At 38.9% G+C, this 23,623-nt stretch overlaps 1 protein-coding gene across 3 annotated transcripts in view; it reads left to right on the forward strand.

Moving 5' to 3' along the window:
• LOC114310254 (Tetratricopeptide repeat (TPR)-like superfamily protein) overlaps window positions 1-20,909 on the forward strand; it is a 62,273-nt gene extending 41,364 nt beyond the window's left edge. The window contains exons 15-18 of one of the 3 annotated variants that reach the window (XM_028256208.2): window positions 11,286-11,394; window positions 13,840-13,967; window positions 18,160-18,225; window positions 20,380-20,909. In XM_028256208.2, the coding sequence (XP_028112009.2) occupies window positions 11,286-11,394; window positions 13,840-13,967; window positions 18,160-18,181 (259 nt within the window). In that variant the 3' untranslated portion in view covers window positions 18,182-18,225; window positions 20,380-20,909. The remainder of the gene's footprint in view (window positions 1-11,285; window positions 11,395-13,839; window positions 13,968-18,159; window positions 18,226-20,379) is intronic. The other 2 variants (XM_028256206.2, XM_082866951.1) reach the window with 2 other exon arrangements.
• The last annotated feature ends 2,714 nt before the right edge of the window (window positions 20,910-23,623 follow it).

The raw sequence follows: 23,623 nt of genomic DNA on the forward strand, positions 1-23,623 counted from the left end.
TCAGACTGCTGTTACTGAGCTTGGGTTTCATCCTTGTGACCAAGACTCTACTTTATTTCTTCTCCACACCTCTGTTGGATTTGTTGTGTTATTACTATGTGTGGATGATATGATTATCATTAGTTTTGACTCTTCTGTTATATCGGAGGTCAAGCAGTATTTTTTCCGCACCTTTGAACTGAAGGATCTAGGCCTATTGCGGTATTTTCTTGGTATTGAGGTAGCTTCTTCTCTTAAGGGCTACTTTCTCTCTCAGGCCAAGTATGCCAATGAGGTTATTCATTGTGCTAGTCTTACTGATACTAAGATTTTTGATACCCCCATTGAGCTTAATGTATAGCTCAATACAACTGATGGTGTCCTTCTAGATGATCCTACTTTATATCGAGAGCTCGTGGGTTGCTTAGTCTACCTGACGGTTGCTCGTCCTGATCTTGCCTATGTTGTTCATGTGGTTAGCTAGTTTGTCTCTACTCCTCGCTCCCTACATTAGGTTGCATTGGTTCAGATTCTTCGTTATCTCCGGGGGACTATCTTTCAGGGTTTACTGTTGTCTTCTACTTCCTCTTTAGACTTGGTAGCTTATGCTGATTCTGATTGGGCTGGTGATGTCACTGATTGCAAGTCCACTTCTGGCTTCTGTATGTTTCTAGGTGATTCCTTGATTTCTTGGAAGAGCAAGAAACAGACTGTTGTTGCGCGTTCCACTGCTGAGGCTGAGTACTGTGCTATGGCTTATGCCACTGCCAAGATTGTTTGGCTTCGTTGTCTCTTGACTGATTTGGGTGTCCCTCAGTCTTCTCCAACCTCCCTGTACTGTGACAACCGTAATGCTATTCAGATTGCCCATAACACTGTCTGTCATGAGTGGACGAAACACATTGAGATTGATTGTCATTTTGTCCTTCAACATCTACAGTCTGGCTCCATCTCGCTTCCTTTTGTTTTTTCAGCATTGCAACTTGCTGATTTCTTTACAAAGACTTACACAACTGCTCGTTTTCAATTTCTTCTTGGCAAACTCTCAATGTTTTTTGCTAAAACACCTTGAGTTTGAGCGGGGGTGTGAGAATATGGTATTATGTAATTATGTTATTATTATGTAATTATGGTATTATGTATCAATTAGGTAGGTTGATATTCGATTGATTGTATAGGATTATTTCCTATTATAGATTAGGTTTAAGATTGCTATAAATATTTATTGTAATCTTTGTATTCTACAAGTTGAATATACAAAAAGTTATTCAGAAATCTTACACTCTACTCCTCCCAGCAATCCAGAACATTCCATAATTGCTTTTAGCAGAGTCAAATCACTTACCTTTGTCCTCATTTGTCTTCCTTTCCTCCACTATTACCACATGCATTTCTTAACTTTAGTCATTAATCTCCAATTCTTTCCACTAGATTTATTAACCTTGGCAACTGAATTATTGCTTAAGTGCTTCTCTTTGTTAGAATAACATCTTGTTGGAATAATATCTTTGGTTATTGTGTATTGATTATTCTATTAGCTGTTATTTCCTTATTTGTGCCTCCAAGGCTTCTATTGTAAGTTACCTATTATCAATATAAAAGGGGATGATTGTCTAATCATTCCCTAAGTTTTTCTCTCTCAAACAAACATGGTATCAATGCCTTAGGGTTACCATCTCATTCTCCACCTTCACCCATCACCGCCTAACTGTTGCCAACTGTGTTTTTGACCCTCTCTTCTCTGTCCAGGGCCTGAGATAGTCACTGGTGAGCGCCCAGGACTAGCCGACAGTCCCTGGTTCTTGTTTGGCTCCAGCCGAAAGCTCCTTGGCCTATTTTGGCTTCAGCCGACAGCCACTTTGAGGCTTCTTTGACCCACTGCATGTTTTGATTGGTTCATCTCACCACTGTTCCTCAAGTCTAGCAAGGTTTTCCCTTATTTGAAAATAGCTTAGCCCTTATTTTGATTAGAGATTCCTTTTCCATTTAGTTTATTTATTTTTTTGGGTCATTATATAGCCCTATTGCCCAGCTTTGACTGATTGGTATGCTCCTATCATGGTCTGTAATTGATATTGCTTGGTTCAGTCGATTTTATTCCCTCTTCCAGTATTTGTGATTAGTGCAGGTTGTTATTCGGTTTGTAGAGCATAAATGGCTAACCTTACTAGTGAATCCACTACGACTTCTCAGCCACCTAGAGGGGAGAGTCCCATTATGACTACTACATCTGAAAACCTAAACCCTAGCCTAAAAATCACTACCTTTTTGTTTAATGGTCAAAACGATCTTGCTTGGTCACAGTGTCTGACACTTTTCTTGAAGAGTAAAGGGAAGATGGGTTATGTTGATGGGAGGATCAAGGCACCAGGAATCACTGATCTTGATTCTGACCAATGGGAGATTACCAATTCTTTAATTATGGGATGACTCATTCATTCCACGGTACCTGATATAGGGGAAGGCTACTTGTTTATGGATACCGCCCAGGATATTTAGGAGGCTGTGGCCACTACCTATTCCCGGAAAGGAAATTTCTCACAGACTTTTGAATTGCGTCGTTTTATTGAACGCCCAATACAAGGGGAGGTGACTATCCTTCAATACTTCACTTTTCTTAACAATGGCTGGAAACGTCTTGATCATCTACAGGATTATAAGCTTGTTGGCACAACTGATTCAGTGGGTTACCGGAAGTTTATTGAATAGGAACGGGTCTTCAAATTTTTGGAAGGTCTCAACTTAGAGTTTGATCCTGTTCAGAGTCATGTCCTTGGTATGGATGTTTTTCCCTCCCTTTAGGAGGCCTTTGCTTATGTATAGAACGAAGAGAGCTGTCGTTCTGCTATACTGCCACCTATATCTATAGAGCGCTCAGCCTTTCTTTCTGCTCCTCCTAGGGATAGTACTGGTCTGCCTCGTACTTCTTTTAGTCCTTCAGAGAAGGTTACACTATTTTGTGATTATTGCCGCCGGCCGAGACATACCCGTGAGACTTGTTGGAAGCTTCATGGGGTTCCTTCTGGTGGTCGTGGCGACCGTTCTGGTAGTTGTGGGGAGCGCTCTGGATGGTCTCGAGGACGCAGGTTTAATACATGTGCACATTATACTAGTGTAATGGATACTCCCGACGCCTCTTCAATTGCTGCTCCTAGTGGTGATATATCTGGATTGTCTTCTTCTGAGTTAGAGGATATTTTGCGCCACCTATTGGATCGTTGCTATTCTACTACTCCATCCGGTACATCCTTCTCGTCTTTACCTTAGATTATTGATTCTACTGCCTCAGATCATATGTCTGGGTCTTCTGATTTGTTCTCAGAATATAAGTCTTCTTCAGGTCAGGACAAAGTTAAGATTGCTGATGATACTGTTTCTTCTGTTTCTGGGATAGGTTTAATCCATGCCGTTCATTCTCTACCATTATCTTCTGTTTTGCATATTCCCAATTTCTCTGTTAATCTTTTATCATTGAATCGTCTTACTCACGACCTAAATTGTAGTGTGACTTTCTTTCCTGATCATTGTCTATTTTAGGACTTTATCACAAGGAAGACGATTGGCAATGGTAGAGTAGAATGTGGTCTCTATATCCTGGATCAGGCGGACAAGCTGGCATTTCATTCCATCAAGTTTCCTACCACTAAGGAAGCCTGTGGCTGTGACATCAGCCTCTTGGGCACCCATAATTTCTATTACCTAAGTATTTATTTCCTTCTGTTTTTACAAACAATAATATCTGTGAATTTCATTGTGAGTCTTGTCAACTTGAAGAGCAACATGGAGCTTCTTTTGCTCCAAGTTTTAATAAAAGTTTAGTACATTTTTCTTTAATTCACTATGATGTTTGGGATTCATCTCGTGTTATGTCTTTAAACGGTCATAGATGGTTTGTTACTTTTATCGATGATTTTTCTCGTACTACTTGGGTGTATCTTATGAAAGACAAAAGTGAGGTTTTTTTTTTGTGTTTCGTAATTTCCATAAAATGATAATTTGGGGTGATTGTCAAAATATTGCATTTTGATAATGGGGGTAAGTATATTGATTTTGGTCTAGCAAACTATTTTTCCAGCCATGGCATTATTCATCAGACTTCTTGCACCAACACTCCTCAACAAAATGGGGTTGCGGAACGCAGGAATCGTCATCTTCTTAATATAGCTTGTTACCTGTCTTTTTCTATGGATTTGCCTCGGTCTTACTGGGGGGACGCAGTTCTCACTGTTGCCTACCTCATCAACGGTCTCCAACCCAAGTGTTGCACAAAAAATCTCCTCTCCAGGTTTTCTCAGGTTCTGAATCTGTGTTCTCTATTCCGCCTAAAGTCTTTGGGTGTATCTGTTTTGTCCACAATCATGTTTCTTCTCGTGGTAAATTTGATCCCCGCTCTCTGAAGTGTCTTTCTGGGTTACTCTCTTACTCAAAAGGGTTATAAGTGTTATCATCCTCCAACTCGTAAGTGGTTTGTCTCCATAGATGTAACATTCTTTGAGTCACAGTCGTAGTTCTAAATATTGGTCGGTACGTACCGTACCGGCTACTTTGTACAGGAAAATTAGAGTGTCGATTTGGATATGGGCCGGTATACCTGTGAGAATGAAATTCGCAGCCATAGTGGCCGATTCCTGGTACGTATCGGCCTGAATCCAATACATGAGCGATATAGTTCCGATACACATTTGCCATCGCCAGTACGGCTGAAATTGGAGCAGAGGACCTCCTAAAAAAGCCAAACCCAAATCCTCAATTAAACCCAAATCCATCTCCCAGTGGCATCGATCTTGTGAAGTGTTGTAGGGAGAAGCATCAAATCGAACCCAAACCCATCTCCTAGTGGCACCGCTTTCAAGCTTCTTCTTTGAAGGTTTGTTGTCATGCTCTGTTTTCTTCTTCTTGTTGTTCTGTTTATATATATATATACATATTTTTTCTTTTTTCTATTTCGTAGTTGTTATTTAAGCCACTATTTTGCATTTTGTGGTTATATTATGGTATGGGATGGTAGATATATTAATATATATATATATATATATATTTATGATTGTTCAAATATTAATATATATATTTATTTTTTTCTCAGCAATGTACCTGTAGAGTATGTTTCATACTTATTTCACTTCTTCATTCCTTTAAGTTGATTTATTAGACTCACTGTTCATGGACCTATTAAAACCAATAAATTAAGTGGTAGCAATGTATAATTAGGCTCATGTATCGAATCTGCTTGACTGACTTCCACTATAGCTTTTATTAAAATGTGATAAATTAAGGCTAAAAGAGTAAAAAAAAAATGCATAAAATTGAGTTTTAGAGGAATTGTTAATGATTTTTGAAATTTCACGATCGCGACGCCCGATTCTTAATATGTACCAGTCGATACTACAGATACCGATACTCCGCGATCGATACCGTTACGTTACCCGATACCGCAATTTAGAACTATGGTCACAATCCTAATTCTTATCACAGTCCTCCTCGGGATCCCAGTCCTCCCTTCAGGGGGAGCCTTGGTGTGAAAGGATTCCTGAGTCTGTATCAGTTCCTAGCTCATCACCAGTGGTTGAGAACACAAAAGGTGAACTAACTATTAGTGGTGAAAATACCGAATCTAATGAATTAAAACAGGGAAAAGTCTATGTCAAGGACAAAGACAAACAAAAAGTTACTTGGATACAAGAGACTGCTTCCGATCATCCACTGCTATCTTCTTCTTCTGATGAGAGTCCAGGTAACTCTGCAACCCTTATTCCTCTTGAGTATACTGATTTTGATATTCCTATTACCCAACGAAAGGGTGTGATGTATTCTACTAAACATCTCATTTCTAATTTTGTGTCCTATTCTAATTTGTCTCCTTCTTATAGAGCCTTTGTGTCCAAAGTTTTTTCTATTAGTATATCTAATCATTTTTAGGATGCTCTTACTACCCCTGAGTGGAAACATGCCATGATAGAAGAAATGAAAGCACTTCGTAGGAGTGGCACTTGGGAATTAACTGAGTTATCTAAGGGCAAAAGACCTGTGGGATGCAAATGAGTGTATACTATGAAACATAAAGCGGATGGTTCAATTGAGCGTTACAAGGCTGGACTAGTGGCAAAGGGCTTTACTCAGACTTATGGAGTAGACTATCAAGAGACCTTTGCACCAATGGCAAAGATAAATTCAGTTAGAGTGCTCTCTCTTGTAGCTAATCTGGATTGGCCACTTCATCAGTTTGATATAAAAAATGCTTTCTTACATGGTGATCTAGAAGAAGAGGTGTATATGGACATCCCTCCTGGCTTTGAGGACCATCAGACAAAGGGCAAAGTATGCAGGCTTCGGAAGTCATTATATAGTCTCAAACAATCTCCAAGGACTTGGTTTGAGAGATTCACTCAGGCTACTCTCCGATATGGCTTCAAATAAAGTTAGGCTGATCACACTTTGTTTGTGAAACATTCCTTACATAGTAAGACTGCAGCGCTTGTTGTTTATGTGGATGACATAGTGCTTACAGGAGATGATAGTGAGGAAATATCCCGATTGAAGAAATATTTGGCAAGCGAGTTTGAAATAAAAGACTTGGGAAATCTGAAATATTTTCTAGGTATTGAGGTTGCCCGGTCCCAAGATGGAATTTTCATTTGTCAGAGGAAATATATTCTTGACCCATTGAAAGAAACTGGGATGCTTGGGAGTAAAGCTTGTGATGCACGACTGGAGCCAAACCAGAAGCTTAGTGATGATAGTGAGGGAGCTATTGTTGACAGGGGGAGTTATTAGAGACTAGTGAGTAAGCTCATTTACTTATCCCATTCTCGTTCTGACATTGCCATGGCAATTAGTGTGGTTAGCCAGTTCATGCATGCTCCTCATAAGACACACTTGGCTGCAATTATACGCATCCGTAGGTGCTTGAAATCTTCTCCAGGAAAGGGTCTTTATTTTTCCGAACATGATCATCTTTGGGTGAAAGCTTATACAGATGCAGATTAAGTAGGATCAGTAACTGATAAAAGGTCCACATCTGGTTATTGTACCCTTTGTTGGAGGTAATTTGGTTACTTGGACGAGCAAGAAACAGAATGTAGTCGGTCTAGTGAAGAGGTCGAGTTTAGAGCCATGGCACAAGGTGTATGTACTCTTATGGATCAAGTTGCTACTAAGTGATCTAGGGATTAATCATACTAATTCCATGCGACTTTACTGTGATAATTGTGAGAATATGGTATAGGGGTGGGAGTGTGGTTGACGATAGTACCAGAAGTGGCAGTATTAATAGCCATGATTTCTATGTGAGAATATGGTATTATTTGTTGAATATTTTCCCCTCCAGTATTAATAGCCATGATGCCTAAATTAAACTCCCAAGTTTAATGTACTTTGATGAATTAAAGATGTACTTGTTGTGGCAGTAATCTTCAGCTTGGATTTTCTTGGGACGTTCTTTTTTAAGTTTCTGTCTTATGGAGAGAGGCTGCAATTAATACAATCTGTTTTGTTTGGAATCCAGGTGTATTGGGCCACACTGTTCATTTTGCCTAAGAAAATATGAAAGATATTGAAAGGCTTATGCGGAATTTTCTATGGTCAGGTATTGAATTAAGTCAGAATACAGCTAAAGTTAGTTGAGCACGGATTTGTTGTCCTAAAGTAGAATGATGGTTTGGGGCTGAAGTCTTTAATTCAATGGAATAAAACTGCTGTCATGAAATATCTCTGGGCTTTGAGTAAGAAGGCTGATATACTTCGAGTTAAGTGGGTTCACAAGTGCATAATTGTAAGGAAATGTCTGTGGCATATGCAGCTCTCTGGTGATATGTCATGGTCTGTTAGGAAAATCTTTGGACTAAGGAGAATTGTCTTACCTCTTATGTATAAAGTATTAAGGAACGGGAAATCCACTTTTTTGTGGTTAGACAACTGGCATCCTGAAGGGCCTTTGTATCACAAATTTGGTGCTGCTATTGGGTAAAATTTGGTATGGAATCTACAAGTTAAAGTTGCTGAGATGGTGCAGAATGTTGTATGGCTTTGGCCTCAAAGGAGGAATAGAGTATTGCAATGGCCAATTTACTGTTGCCTCAGCTTGGAACACCATCAGAATCCAAAGGCCAACAGTCTCTTGGTGTAATATTGCTTGGTTTGCTAGTAATGTCCCTAGATGGTCATTTATTTTTTGGTCGTGTGCTATGGGAAGATTATCCACTCTTGATAGAGTGCATAAATGGGGTTTGACACAAATCACTAGTTGTGTGATGTGTGGCCATTGTGTGGAGACTCATGAGCGTCTATTTTTTGAATGTTCTTTCACTGGGGGGATTTGATCGCAAATTTTGACTATGCACTGTATCAACAGATCTCCAATGGGTATCCAACAAGAGGTCAGATGAGCTGTTCAGTACAAAGGCAGGAAGCATTTTGACCATCTCCTGTACAAGATCTCTCTTACTGCTGCAGTTTATTATATATGGAAGGAGAGGAATTTAAGGATATTTTCTCACAAGAATAGAGAGCAAAAGGAGATATTAGAATAATCGGTTACCAACTTCAGGTATAGAGTTTTTTTTTTTTTTGGATGAATAAGCAAACTATATTAGAAAAGCATCAAGGTGATGCGACAAATACAAAAAGAAACAACCCACAAAAGCGCCTCCAAAACTAACTAAGCAAATCCTTCACAAAATCTACAAAAACCAAAATATCAGGATCAATCGAACCCATAACCCAACTGTGCAATACCAACAAAAGCCTATTCTCTAACCAAGAAACTAAATGACACATCCTGAAAAACACGCTTATTGCGCTCCAACCAAATCAACCAAAGCAAACAATGGGTAGCAAGAGACCAAGCCTTCCAATGCCTCTTCCCAACCCTGGCCCCTCCCCAACTTTAAAGAATACCCAACACAGGCCCTGGTTTCACCCACACAATACCAAACAAAGCAACAATAAAGCTCTATAATCGATATGCAACCGGACAATGTACAAGCAAGTGATCCACCTTCTCTGCATCCCCATAACACATACAGTACCAATTAACCAAAATATGCCGCCGATGAATGAGATTATCAATAGTCAAAATGCGACCTGAAGTTGTTGTCCAAATGAAAAAAGCAACCTCAGAATGTGATCCAACGCCCCAGATACACCTCCAAGGAAAGACAACATCAACACCTCCTACTAGTGCATTATAAAACGAAGACACTGGAAAAACCCCTTTGGATCTCGGACAATACCACACTAAAGAATCCACCCCAAACCTTTCATACGTCACCCCATACAAAAACCCCAAAAGATCCACCAACTGATCTAACTCCCAATCGTGAACATCACGACCACGATAAACATTCCAAACCACCGACTGTCCTTGTCTATACTCCCTATCAACAGCAATGGCAAAAATCAAAGGAAACATATTAGTCAAAGACACCCCACCACACCACTTGTCAAGCCAAAAACGAACCCTATCCCCCACCCCCACCTTAAGCCGAGCCCAACCCCGAAACTCCTTCGACCCCAACCAAATCCTCTTCCACAAACCCCGACCATGAGAATGGCCTACCTTGTCCAAGCACCACCCCTATCCAACCCATACTTGACCACCACCACCACCACCACCACCACCACCACCTTCCTCCACAATCTCTCCTCTCCTCCACAAAACGCCACAACCCCTTCCCTAAAAGAGCCTAATTAAACTCAACCAACCTTCGAACTGCCAAACCCCCTCCCTTCTTAGGTCTACATATAGATTCCCAAGCTACCAAATGATAATGAAAACCCTCCCTCCCACCACTCCACAAAAAGTCTCGTTGCAACTTTTCTTACTACTTAGCAACTGCCACCGGAATCACATGTACCGACATAAAGTACGTCGGCATATTAGAAAGAGCACTCTTAGTCAACGTGATTAGCCCTCCTTTGGATAAATATTGCCGCTTTCGCGCTGCCAAACGTCACTACACTCAATCCACCACCCCATCCCACACCCCTTCTCCTTAAAAGTAGCCCCCAAATGAAGCCCTAAGTAAGAAACCGGCAATCTAGCCACTTTACAGCCCAAAATAGGCATCCAACACCAAAAGTTAAACCACTTCTCCCACTAGAATCAGTTCTAACTTCGCCAGATTAACTCGAAGCTCAGACACCGCCTCAAAACACAACAACACATATCGTAAATGACCAATTTGATCTGCATCCGCATCACAAAAAATAAGAACATCATCAGCAAAAAAAACGTGAGAAACCACCAAAGTAGCAGGACTCGTCCCCACCTCAAACCTTGACATCAGACCCCCTTGAACCGCTCTAGACTACATCCAACTCAAGGCCTCCATTACCACAGTATACAGTAATGGAGATAAAGGATCTCCCTGCCTCAAACCCCTCTATGTAGGAAAGAAACACGCCAGCGACCGATTGACAAAGATCGACATCCGTACAGTGGAAATATAGAACTGCACCCATCTCTTCCATTTCTTCCCAAAACCTATCCTTTCTAACGCATAGAGCAAAAACTTCCAATTCACATTGTCATAGGCCTTCTCAATATCCAATTTACAAATAATGCCCTCATTTCCCTGTGGAATCTGCGAGTCCACACACTCATTTGCCACCAGCACAACATCCAAAATCTGATGCCCCCCTACAAAAGCATTCTGAGACCCTGACACCACCCCCTCCAGCACACCCCGAAGCCTATTTGCCAACACTTCGGCCAAAAGCTTATAAACATTGCCCAACAGACTAATCGTCTGAAAATTCCGAATATCCTCGGCTTTTTTTTTCTTAGGGATCAAAACTATAAAAGTCACATTAAGGCTCTTCTCAAATTGCCCCGTCTGGTAAAACTGCTGAAATATGGCCATGACGTCCACCTTCACCACCCTCTAACATTGTTGGAAAAAGGCAATAGAAAAACCATCAGGACTTGGTGCCTTATCCCTAGGCATACTCCTCAAAACACCCAACAACTCCTCTGAGATCGGGCTTTCTAGCATCCGACCATCCTCCTTTGAAATAGTATAGAGTGAGTTCTTGGAAAAGTATAATTGATAATCAAATTAATAGAATGTTATTGTTAGGGTGGAGATTGTCTGATAAGCTGCTTGGCATCTGCCATTAGAGTTGGGTTCTTGACAGCCTAGTGCATGCCTCAGTTTTGTGTTTCAATAAAACTTGACTTCCCAAAATAAGTTTTTTGACCAAGTTGGGATCTGGATAAACTATTTTGACATGCACATTCTGTTACTTCCCATCTTTACACAAGTATTAAGTCTTATGGATTAATCATATGCAGTTTCTTTACATGATAGGATAGCTCAGCGGGTTTTGGATAAATCAGAGAAACAAGGAGACAAGCAGCAATATTATGGAGCATCTAGAGAAACTAGAAAGGATGAGAATACAGCATTGATGATACTGGTCAGTTTCCCTTTATTTGTGAACAAATCCATTGTTAAAATTAAATTTAATCTGCGTTTGGATTTTTTTCCCCCATCTTTGTTTACTTCATTGCCAATATCGTTGGTTTCAGCTGACATGAAAAATTGAAGCATTTATGTTTTCAGTTACAGCCAAAAAATATTTTTGTTTTCATTGATTAACTACGTCTAGGCTTGTCTTGGTGCTTGAGAGTGCTGTCCTCTTGATTCTTACCAGTAACATTAAGGGTGTTGTTTAAAAGGGTTTAATAGTTTATCTCACAGAAATTGAAATCAGCTTAGCCAGATATTGATTCTTTTGGTACTTGAATCATGTTTTAGATTACGGTATTAGTTTCACTTAGTGTCCCATTTGTGGGATTAGCCCTGTTTGGTAGGGCTTATTTCCAGCTTATTTTAGCTTTTAGCTTAATTTAAGCTATTTTGATGTGTTTGGTTCAGCTTAACAATACAGCTTATAACTTTTTGTAATTCAAAAATCAACTTCTTCTTTGAGTGGGGGAGAAGAAGCTTAATTTATAAGTCAAAAATCGGCTTATGTTCACATCTATAAGCTATAAGCTATTAGGCTATAAGTTATAATCACTTTCCCACAGCTCTACCAAACGGGGCCATTATCAGACTCTACATGGCAAGACTCGGGAATTTGGTATGCCTGAGATGCAATCCTATGGATGTTTTGGGCTTACAGAATGAAGTCCTAACGTCATTCAAGAACGGGATAAAATATGTTGAATAAACAACGTCTCATACCTGGTGGACAGCAAAATCAATTTTAGAATCTCACAACATTCAATCCAATATTTGTGGCGTCACCGTTATTTTTTGACGTAAAAACTCAAAAATCTAGCATGGACATTGCCTACGCAATGAACACATAAACTATTATGGGAATAACATGGAAACTGGGGTATGCCATGCCTTCAAACACACAAACACACACAAAAAAAAAAAAAAAAGAAGTAGAAAGAAATAAAGAAATTCACTTTATTCATTGATGCAAATATGCTGATTCAGTTCACATTGTAAAAAGGAATAATCACCTAGAGGGAAGATTAAAGAAGACAACTACCATCTCATCGTACCATACTAGAGGCATTATTGGATTACATAGGCCTTGTTTGGTTTGACTTTGGGAGATAAGTTTTCAAAAAATATTTTGGGAAGAGAGTTTAGAAATTTTTGTAGTTTGTTTGGTTGTATATTTTGAAAATAGTTTTGAAGTTTGGAAGTTTGGGATGATTTGATATTTTATTATAATTGAGTAGATGTATGTGAGAGAAAAATTGATTGAAAATGAGAGAAGAGAGAGAGAAAAAGTGATTGATTGATGTGTAGGAGAGGAAAGTGATTTTAGAAATTTTTTGAGAAAAATTACAAACCAAACAAAATTTCCAAAAATTTTCTCCAAAATCTTTTTCCCAAAGCCAAACCAAACAAGGCCATAGTGTTTCTGGGTTATACACAATCTGTTGCAAGGACAAAGGAGAATGTGGTCAGTGGAGGAGGAGATGGAAGGAGAGGAGAGATAGATGGATCCTCCCTGTCTCTGTAATGTGTCTAGAGAGTAAGAGAGAGCTAAAGGGGTCCAAGAGGGAGGTCTAGCCAAGAGCCCAGATGGTTTCTTTGCTTGTCTGATGGGTGTACTGTGTATTCATAGACACGGCCAGATGTCCAATGTAAACACAAAGAACTGTAAACCAGTCGAGTAGAAGGTTGTTCAAGCTTGGTTTAAAAACGAGCTTCCAAAATGTGCTCAAACTTGATTTGTTTATCTTTCAAGCCGAGTTGAGCTCAAAAAGTAAGTTTCAAAATGTGTTCAACTGTGGCTTGTTTACATAACGAACAGATATTGAGTGAGCTTTTAATGAGTTGAACACGAGTTGAGCTCGAGTAGCTTGGTTCGTTTTACTACTCTAAACAAATGATGTCCAATAAGATTAGAACATGTCCAATGTATTGTTCCTAGACTGCATGTTGAATCTCTTGTCCTATACAGTCATCATCTTAACTAGAGGGTTACGGAACTATTATCTTGATGGGTGCATAGAGCTACAGTAATAACAATCCAGACTGTCCATGCATACATAAATAAAAAAAATGAGGCCAAAAATCAGTTGCATCTGGGTCAAAAACTCGAACCTTTTCCTGGGTTTCTTTTCAGTATCTAATGTGGTTAGATGCTGGAAAACCTTATATGCAACTGGTTATACTTGTCATAAAATATATATAATAAAAAAACCTATGGTTAAATGCATATTGTCTATCAAAACGTAAAAAGGTGCAGTGGAAAGCAATCTGGTACTTATCTACAATGGGAAAAGGGATATTGGGTGCCAATTATATGTGGATTTGGATGCATGACAATAATTTATGGTGGACCAGACATTTTAATGAGACTGATTGTTTATAAACGTGCCTGCAGTTGCAATCACTCAATGCTCTTGGGCTATTGGAGATCACAAAGCAGGAATTACTGGAATCAAGGGTCAGTGTTAATTGCCTCATGATTCTTTTTGTTGTTCTTGTGAGACACGGAAACTGTTGCTTCAGGTTCTCTTCTTGCATGCTGCATATGTAAAAACAACTTTGCCTAGAGCCATGGATTTTAATGTGATTTTCTAACTTTTTTATTATTTCTTTTTTCTGAGACTATATTCTTAATTGTTCATATATATATATATATATGATATGTCTCATGGAAAAATTGACTTCTAATGAGCCAATTGGAGGAAATGGATCCGTATAACAAACTGAACGAAGTCTTTGTTGAGTTGAGTTGAGATATAAAAATAGATTTGAATTTTCTTGGTCTCTGAGAATTTTTTAGCTCACCATTTTGAGCTTTAGGCAGAATAAAAATAGAACCTTTCTTTCTTATAGTAAAAATTTATGTATTTATTGATTGTTGTTGTGTTAATTCTGTCTATTACAAATGGTTCCTTATATAGATGTAGGTGTAGTGGAGTAGGTGGTGGTAGGTGAGGAGTAGGTGAGTGTAGTAGGTGAGTGTGTGGTAGGTGATGGTAAGTGTGTGGTAGGTGATGGTAAATTTTAACAGCCCCCCGCAAACTCAAGGAGGATAGAAACTAACCAACTTGAGTTTGGAGAGAGTAACAAAACAAGAAAATATATAAAAATAAAAGAGGATAAGAGACACTGTATGGTCGTGTCAGACCATTGGTGAAGACACTGGATGGTGGTGTCATAACGTTGTAGAGGACACTGTATGGTGAAGACACTGGATGGTGGTGTCATAACGTTGTAGAGGACACTGTATGTGGGTGTCATAACCATGTAGAGGACACTGTATGGTGGTGTCATAACGGTGTAGAGGACACTGGATGGCGGTGTCAGAACGATGTAGAAGACAGTTTATGGGGTCATGTCGGACCGTTGTAGCAGACACTGTGTGGTCGTGTCAGACCGATGTAGAAGACAGTTTATGGGGTCATGGCGGACCGATGTAGAAGACAGTTTACGGGGTCATGTCGGACCGTTGTAACAAACACTGTTGTGACAATTTACGGAGTCGTGCTGGACCCTTGTAGAAACTAACCGGAATCAATGTCGGGACAGTTTACAGAGTCTTGTCGGACCCTTGTAGAAACTAACCGGAATCAATGTCGGGACAGTTTATAGAGTCTTGTCGGACCCATAAAGGAGCTAACCGGAATCAATGTCGGGACAGTTTATAGAGTCTTGTCGGACCCATAAAGGAGCTAACCGGAATCAATGTCGGGACAGTTTACAGAGTCTTGTCGGACCCATGAAGGAGCTAACCGGAATCAATGTCGGGACAGTTTACAGAGTCTTGTCGGACCCTTAAAAAGTCGCACCCTCAAAAGGTGTGCCCAAATTTTTTTTTTTTAAAAAGGCGTGCCATCAAAAGGCGTGCCCAATCCATAAAAAGGCGTGTCATCAAAAGGCGTGCCCAATTCATCAAAAGGTGTGCCGGACATGATGGCGAGGCACGTGAGTGTCTTGGCTGGCGCGCCCGTTTGTCGTCTGGCGTCAAGGGGCGCGCGATACGCGTGGCTGCCTTGGCTATTTAACCAAGACGAAGGCTGAGGCCGAGGCAGAGGCTGAGACAAGAAACTGAGAGAAACCTCTGAAAATTTGCATTCTGAAAGACTCGGTAAACACTCTGTAACCCAGAAAAAAATGGCTTCGTCTTCCCGTAGTCTGCTCACTCTCTTTCCCGACCTTAACGAGTCAACAAGAGAGATAACTGGTGCGGTGGCACTGGAACCTCAACCAAGCGCCCCGGAGTTTGCTCCGTTGAACTTTCCGATGCGGTCTGTGGAGCAAAGAATGGCAGTGCAAACGGATGTGGAGGCCAATCAGTATACATTGAAGTCATGTGTGGAAACCATGACTGCGGTTACAAATTTGTCAAACCGGCTGCAGAGTAGGACAAATGAGGTGCAGCATTTAAATGCCCAGCTGGCTCTGCTCCAACGCATGTATAAGGATGCGCGAGCAGAGATCAGTGTGCTAAAGGCAGAAAACAAGGAGCTGAAGCGGAAGGCCACCGTGATGTTCCGATTCGGAGGGCCACCATATGCTGCAGTGGAGGAGCAGGGAGGAGGCAACTTGCTTGGTGGTCTAGGAAGCACGGAGGCAACACCGTCAAGGGCCGCGCAGGACGGAGGCAAGAAGAAGAGACCGGCGGCAGAGTAGATAAGAAAAAATCCCGCCTGTGGATGTGTTGTCTGTTTTGTTTTGTTTTGTTTTTGTTTTTGTTTTTTTTTTTTTTTTTTATGTAAAAAATGTGATCGGGGTTGATCCCTGAGATGAATAAAATATGGTTTGTTGTGCAAATTTGTAAATTTTTTTTTTTTTTTTTTTTTGAATGGAAAAATTATGTGTCAAAATAATATATTATAACAAACATATATATATAGTAAAATAAAAGAAAGTGCGCTGGATTATGGCTCCAGGCTTCTTTTTTTTTTTTTTTTTTTTATGAAAAGAAGGGAATCGAAAAATAAAATAAATAAAGAAATAAGGGGATGGTGATGAAATGATGAAGAAAAAGAATAAAGGTGGGGAACAGACTGTTCGACAAGTTAATGGGTCTAAAAAAATATATATAATAATAATAATAATAATTATAATAATAAAAAGAATGGGACAAAGTGGGAGTGTGTGTGGAGAATTATTATTTTAAAGGATGAGGTATGGGCAGCAATTCTCACGACAGCTCAAATTTCTCTAGTCTTGAAGGGTCCATGTGGACTATGTACTTTCTGGGTTTGTTCCCCCCCACTAATCTTGATAATAATGAAGAAGGCAAGAAGCAGAGAAAGGCTTGTTTGGAACTGGGTTGGTGCCGAGAGTGAGAAGATGCGGACGTGGAAATTCTGGCGGCCGAGTAATCAGAGGCGGAGAACCTGAGGGCATCGCTTTGACTGAATAGCATGGATGCCGATCCTCCCAGCGGATCTGCGCCGCCGACGTATCGGGAGGAGCCGCGCAAGGAAGAGTCTGCCGACAAGAAACTATCGCCCACGGATCTTGATGAATACACGCAAGAAGCTTGGCAGTTAGATGCCTGAATCAGATCTCCAGATTCTTATGGAAGCTGGTGATGTGGATAAGGATGGACATTTGGATTACGGGGAGTTTGTTGCTATTTCTTGGCTGATGAAGTCGAGACCAACAATGAAGAAGTCATTAATGCCATCATGCAGGATTCAAGAGAGACGGTTAGTGTGTAGAGGTCCGGTGGGCGGCCAAGGCGAGGCTGCCGCCCGCCGGGGAAGTAGAATTACTAGCTTCTTTAACCTTGCTCTGATACCAAGTAAAAATTTATGTATTTATTGATTGTTGTTGTGTTAATTCTGTCTATTACAAATGGTTCCTTATATAGATGTAGGTGTAGTGGAGTAGGTGGTGGTAGGTGAGGAGTAGGTGAGTGTAGTAGGTGAGTGTGTGGTAGGTGATGGTAAGTGTGTGGTAGGTGATGGTAAATTTTAACACTTATTGATGGCACATTTGGGCACAAATATGTTTTTAAGAATTTTGTGACTAGGATAAATTACAATGGAAGGAGTCATCACCAAATGCTAACAAATGTCAAAAAAGCAACATGAACTTAACTTTCCTTAGATCAACAGCCATGTGGGATATAATCTAACTGTTTTCCCCTCCCATTCACCTTCCAAATGTTCTTTGTCAATAAGTTTGGCTAGTTCTCCTAGGTGGTTCCATCTTTTGAGCACCAAATTGAACCACATCATCACCTTATTTGAATTCTTGAATAAAAAATATATTATTGGCTTTTGGACCATTAATTTTGGGAGAAAATATTTAGGATATGTTTGGTTTGAGTTTGGAAGATGAGTTTTAGAGATAAAAAGTACGAAAAGTTGTTTGGTTTAGTTTTTTTCAAAAGATGTTTTGGAAAATTATTTTGAGAGAGGGTTTTGAAAAAAGTGATTGATTTGATGTGTATGAGAGAGAGATTTGTTTGGAAAACTTGTTAACCAAACAAGTTTTAGGAAATTTTTTTGGGAAAATTTGTTTGGTTTGATTACTTTTGAAAACTTATTTGTAGAGAATTTTTTCCAAAAATTTTTGGGAAACACAAACCAAACAAAGCCTTAGTGTTTAATAGTCATTGATGCGCACACTTGTGTCAACTTTTGGGACTTCTTTATTGATTAGTCCTCTTAGTAATATAAAGGTTCTAAAACGTTCTGATTGGCTAAATTATTTTTATGCTTTTCTTATAAAACAGGGTGAGCATTCACCTACTGTAGAGGCTGAGAGTGCTCTTCACCAGTGCATTTCTGCTTTTAAGGAGGTACACACAATTAGATTCATGAAATATTATCATCTGAAATCAATTTCAAATTACATGTTCTGTTAAAAATGTTTGGAAAGCAGTGAATGACAGCACATAATGGAATTCATAGTTTTCTGCAATTTTGTCAAATTTTATTTTGTTATTTATTTATTTTTCTCTCTGTTGTTTCTTTTCTTTTACACGTTATGATATTGTGAATGGTTATTCAAAATATGTGAGCGGGTGTTCAAATTCTGAGGAGTTGATTGGTTAACATATATGTTACCTACATATATACAAAGAGAGACAAAGTTAAGGTATTCGATTGGATACCATTCAACACCTATCGTCGCCCCTACTCTAAAACATATAATATCTCCGTCCAAAACACAACCTCATATGCCAGAGTCCCATACCCTTTACGACATCCTGCAACCATGATTTCCGACGATCACCACTGTGCTTCACAACCATGTTTTCTGGTGACCGCCACCATAAACACATTAGCCACTCCACCATTCATCATTTGCGTTACCTCTCTCTCTCTCTCTCTCTCTCTCTCTCTCTCGCTAAACAGTGTAAGTATTGAATCTGAAAAATCCTTTAGCCATAGTCACAACACATCCCATGCCTCGATCGAAGTGTTATACAGTGTATGTAAAAGTGATCGATTTTATCTATGGGCTATGTGGAATTTCATTGAAAAGTTGCAATCAGAGACTTCTTTCTCTCCCTCTCCGAACTGTTTATGTCTGCATGAGACTATCTCCCTCTTTTCCATTTTAAGTTGCTCATGACCAAGCTGATGATCACAACAATGTGATGATAGGTTTGGTTTTGTTAGTTTGTAGCTGGGAATTGTCCTTTGGGCATGAAAGGAGATTGGTCAGTTACGTCAAATGGTGGATGTGGTTGTGAAGATATTAGCCCATCTTTTGGGTTTGATTTGTAGAGAGAAAGGACTAAGCCTTAGTTTGGCTAACTTAGTTGGGCTAAAAAGGTAAAAAAGACAAAATAGGCTAAATTAGCCAATAAGACAAAATGTCACATCCAAACTATAACCATTTCACTTTTTCTCTCACAAAAGTTGAAAAAACCAAAAAAGCCAAACCAAACAAACTTTTTAGTGCCAAGCTTAAAAAGTCCCAAATCAAAAAAGCCAACTAAAAAAGCCAAAGCCAAACGGCGACTAAGGGGGTTGGTTCAACCATGGTGACTCGTGTTGAATGTAAAAGGTGGTGATTCAGTCTTGGTGATGATATTGACGGGAATGGAAAATGGTGTGTTTAGATTGAAAAAAATAGAGAGAAGATGGTGACTAATGCTGAAATTGTGGTGGCCTGCATAGAGGAAAGAGAGACCAAATTGAGGTAGTGATGGTTGTGACTGTGAGGGTGATAACTGAATTAAGAGAGGCTGGTGGTGGCTGGGGTGTAGTCACTGGCTGGAGGGAAGTTATGAGATGGCAAGTAGGAGGTCTTTGGTTGGAGATGAAGGAGAAGGAATGAGAAAAAAAGAAAAAAGGAAGAGAGACAAAGACACTGAAGGTTTGGTGATGACCGTGCAGTGGCGTTGGATGCAGTGGTCATGAGTGGTGGTGGCAGTACCAGATGTGGCGGTGGTGGCTTGTTAGTGACATGTAGTGATGCTTTGATGGGATTGGTGGTGTGTGGTGTTGGAGGGGGTAAAGAGGGGGTGACGTGCGATGGTAGGGGGAGAGGGGAAGAGAACAATGGAGAAGAGAGAATATGATAGAAAAAAAAGAGAGGAAGAAGATGGGCAGAGAAGAGAGAAGAGGGAAATTAGGTAAAGTCATTTTTTGGTGTAAAATGATTGGCAATTACAAATTCAACATTTCTGTTAGGTCTGTTGGTGAACTAACTATGTCAGTGAAGGTCAATATAATTTCATGAAACTAGTGGGACTTGTTCTAATAAACCCAAACCTTATGAGAGAGCAGTGTAATTTACCCAATAAGTAACTTAGCAAAGTGTGCTGGCCCATTATCCAGTAATTAGAATTGTATAGGATGAGTCAGTATTGTGTTTTATTCCATTGGAACATTATTATTCCCTTTTTTCTCATCAGAAGACTTTTCAATTATTAGAGAACTAAGTTGATGTATGACGGTTTATAAACGTATGTGACCGTGACCTTTTTATTTCTGTGCAGTTTGGAATTGGGCAGTCGATGCATAGTTCTCCTGATTTAAAAGTAGAGTACCTCTCGTGTTTGAAGCGACTTGCAAGTCTGATTAGAGATAGCACAACTGAAAGCACACAGCAATCAAGAAGAGCCACTTTGCAAGAGTTGAAAGATGAAATCAAGCATGTTGAAGCTGAACTTTCACTGAGAGGAAAGCGTAAAAATTAACGTGGCTGCTTATTTTGGTTGTACTTGCAGTTCAACCAGGCATGTGAATTTGTTCCTCTGAAGCAGAGGTAGAGATCTGAAATTACTTGCTTTTATGATATATATGAATGAAGATTACACAACTGAGATCTGAAATGACTTCTTGAAAGTAGATAGTAAGGGAAATTCTATTTGTTCTTTTTTTTCCTTTATTCTTTTGTTAACTTTTGTATCCTACAGCTATAGGGCGAACATCCCATGCGCACAGTTTAGAGGTGATTGGGTTAAAACTAGGATAAAGAATAAAAGAATTGAATTGTGTGACCAGTTACACAAGAATATCACAAAAACAATGTTTGTGGGCCTGTGAAAATTGTGGATATTGACAGTGATACTGGATTATATTTCACTACTTTCTCTAGGACATACTGGATTCCAATGGAAGACCCTGGGGAAATCTCTTGGTGTCATTGCAGTAATTGTAAATCGTGTAATTCATGTAATTCTTCTGCACCCATCTTAGCCTCTCTTGGTTCGCAGAGTCCAACTCTTGTGAGAGCCATGAATTGGCAGGGCCAGCGGTTGAAGATGGAGAATTTGAACCACAAGACAGTGATCCAGAAGACCAAATGCAAGCATCAGCATTGAAGTTTCGTTTCTGTAAGAAGCGGTGAAGGGAGCCTGTGTCCAGTCAGCCTTGACAAGTGCTCCCCTTGTTGCCCAGTCGTCAGCATTCCATAGACTGGAGTGTATCCTCATGGGTTGGTTCTTTGGGTATGGAACTCCAATTGTCTCTGCATTCTTGAACTCTCTAATGGGTGTGCCACCCACAGAAAAGCTGAAATGGATAGAGAAATTTATGAGTTTCAAAACAAATTTAAGAATAATATGATAACAATGGGATATCCAATGCTATGGTGGTTCGCATGAATCCTTGTCATGTGCATTCCGTGGTTGGTTCAATGATCGGTTCTATGTTTGTAGAATTCTAGTTTTGAGATGCTCATATGATGTGTTGGGGTTCCAAAAAATGGAGTACTTGTGGGAATCGGCAGTGGGGTCGAACCACAGTGGGGTCGAACTATTGGTAGAACTGTTGCTCTCTATTTTCCTTGCCTTGACTAAACACATTAGCCTGAAGGATGAAGGGATCACCACTCAAATTTCCCAAGAATTCAAAGTCAATCTCATCCTGGGTTGATCCTTGTGAGGACAACTGCATAAACCCAAACCTAAAAATTTGGTACTATCTCAAGAGTGGATAGTCTTTAAAAAAAACAAAATATATATGTCACGACAGTATTGTGAGTAATGAATAATTTTTCATATATGTAGGGGATTTACATAGTAGGCAGTAGGGCTATATAAAATACTGCTCAATCTGCATTGATCCATCTGTTAATTGCAGATTAAATTTAAAATTTATAATTCGCTTTTGAAACAGTTTCGTTAAAGTTAATACATATGTTGTTTTTTTTAACTTCTAATGAAATATCAAAATAAAAAAGAGAGAGATTTAAGATGTGAAATTTGTTACAAATTAGTAGTTATATATATGAAAAATATTATGCAAAATTATTGTCTTATATATTATGAAAATGCTTAATTATTGTTTAAAATATTTTTTAGTCAACTAGCATATTAAAATCGTTCCAAACCATCAAAATTGTGATTTGGTTATTCGCCAATTCGTCATTCGCTATTTGATTTATAATTTTATTCTCAAATCATTCGAACCGCACCGTGCATACCCCTAATTGGTGGCGACGATGGCAGCAAAATTTTCAGGGACAAGCTTTAGTACTTTTTTTTTTAATGGATGTAAATGTTGAGAAAGACTAAAAGAGGGAAGATTCAGAATAAAGGACAATTTTATATGTTGGCATGGTTGGGTTTTCTTTTTGTTGCTCAAATAATATTAGAATAATCACATTTGGAGTTAAATGTTGATATTGAATTGAGTCAGGCTAGATCGTGCTAAGTTATAAAAATGGTTTCAAACCTTCCTGTCAACTAAGATCAAACCGAGCTAGTCCAGAACCAAAAACCTCAAGTCCAATTAAGACTGATAGCAGATCGGTGTCTAAAAGTAAAGACAAAAAAATAAATAAAAAATCAAATTTTCAACTCACAATACGGTCAAAAATATTGTGATAAAATTTTAAAAGAAAATTGAAAAATTGGTTGTAATATATTTCCTAAACGAAAAAGATTTTTCAAAAAACGCAGAAAATATAAATGAAAATCTTGAAAAAAGAACAAAACTTTTTCAAAAAAGAAAAACTATATTCGAAAAAAGAAACCAACAAGTGTTTCAAAAAAGAAAACTTATAAATGTTACATTTGTAACGAAAAAAGTCACTATGCACCCGAATGCCCAAAAAGAGGAAAAAGTGCCAAGAAAATTATCAAAGTTCTTGAAGAACAAGATTTTGAAATAATATATGGCAAAGAAATTTTTGATGAAGAAGAAATCTTATACGAAATTTCTAGTGATGAAGAAAGTTCAAATGAAGAACTAATCTTCATGATTACTAATAATAGTCAAGAAATATCTCAAGAAGCAAATAACATATCTCAAGAAGAATTACAGGCAATTTGACTTAGAGATGTAATCGAAGAAGAAAAAACTTTTACCGACGAAGAATTAGCAAAATTCGAAAAAATGTAAGAAGTTGCTGCTCCAGAAATTTATAAATTTTCAAAATTCAATTTCTTTTCAGCAAGAGTGTTTGAACAATACAGTGGTAACACTCAAGCAAAATGGTCAGAAGAATGAAATATTGATATTCCTTTTTTTGATAAGAAAAAGATTACAAGATAGAAAAAGAAATATTCTGAAATTCAATATATTCATATTGGATTAATTCAAGTAACCATAACAGCCTTGTTTCGTCAAGGGATAGATACTCCTATTCTGGCAGCAATTTTTAACAAAAGATTTTCCGACCCAATGAAAGTAATCATTGGAGGAATTCAATCTAATTTGGCTAATGGAGTAGTTTGGTTTAATGTTAGACCAAATTTCTATATTTCTATAAATGATCCTAATCTTGAAGACACA

Source organism: Camellia sinensis, chromosome 4 (assembly GCF_055761805.1).
Source record: "Camellia sinensis isolate YWXY chromosome 4, ASM5576180v1, whole genome shotgun sequence".
In the NCBI taxonomy this organism is placed as follows: domain Eukaryota; kingdom Viridiplantae; phylum Streptophyta; class Magnoliopsida; order Ericales; family Theaceae; genus Camellia; species Camellia sinensis.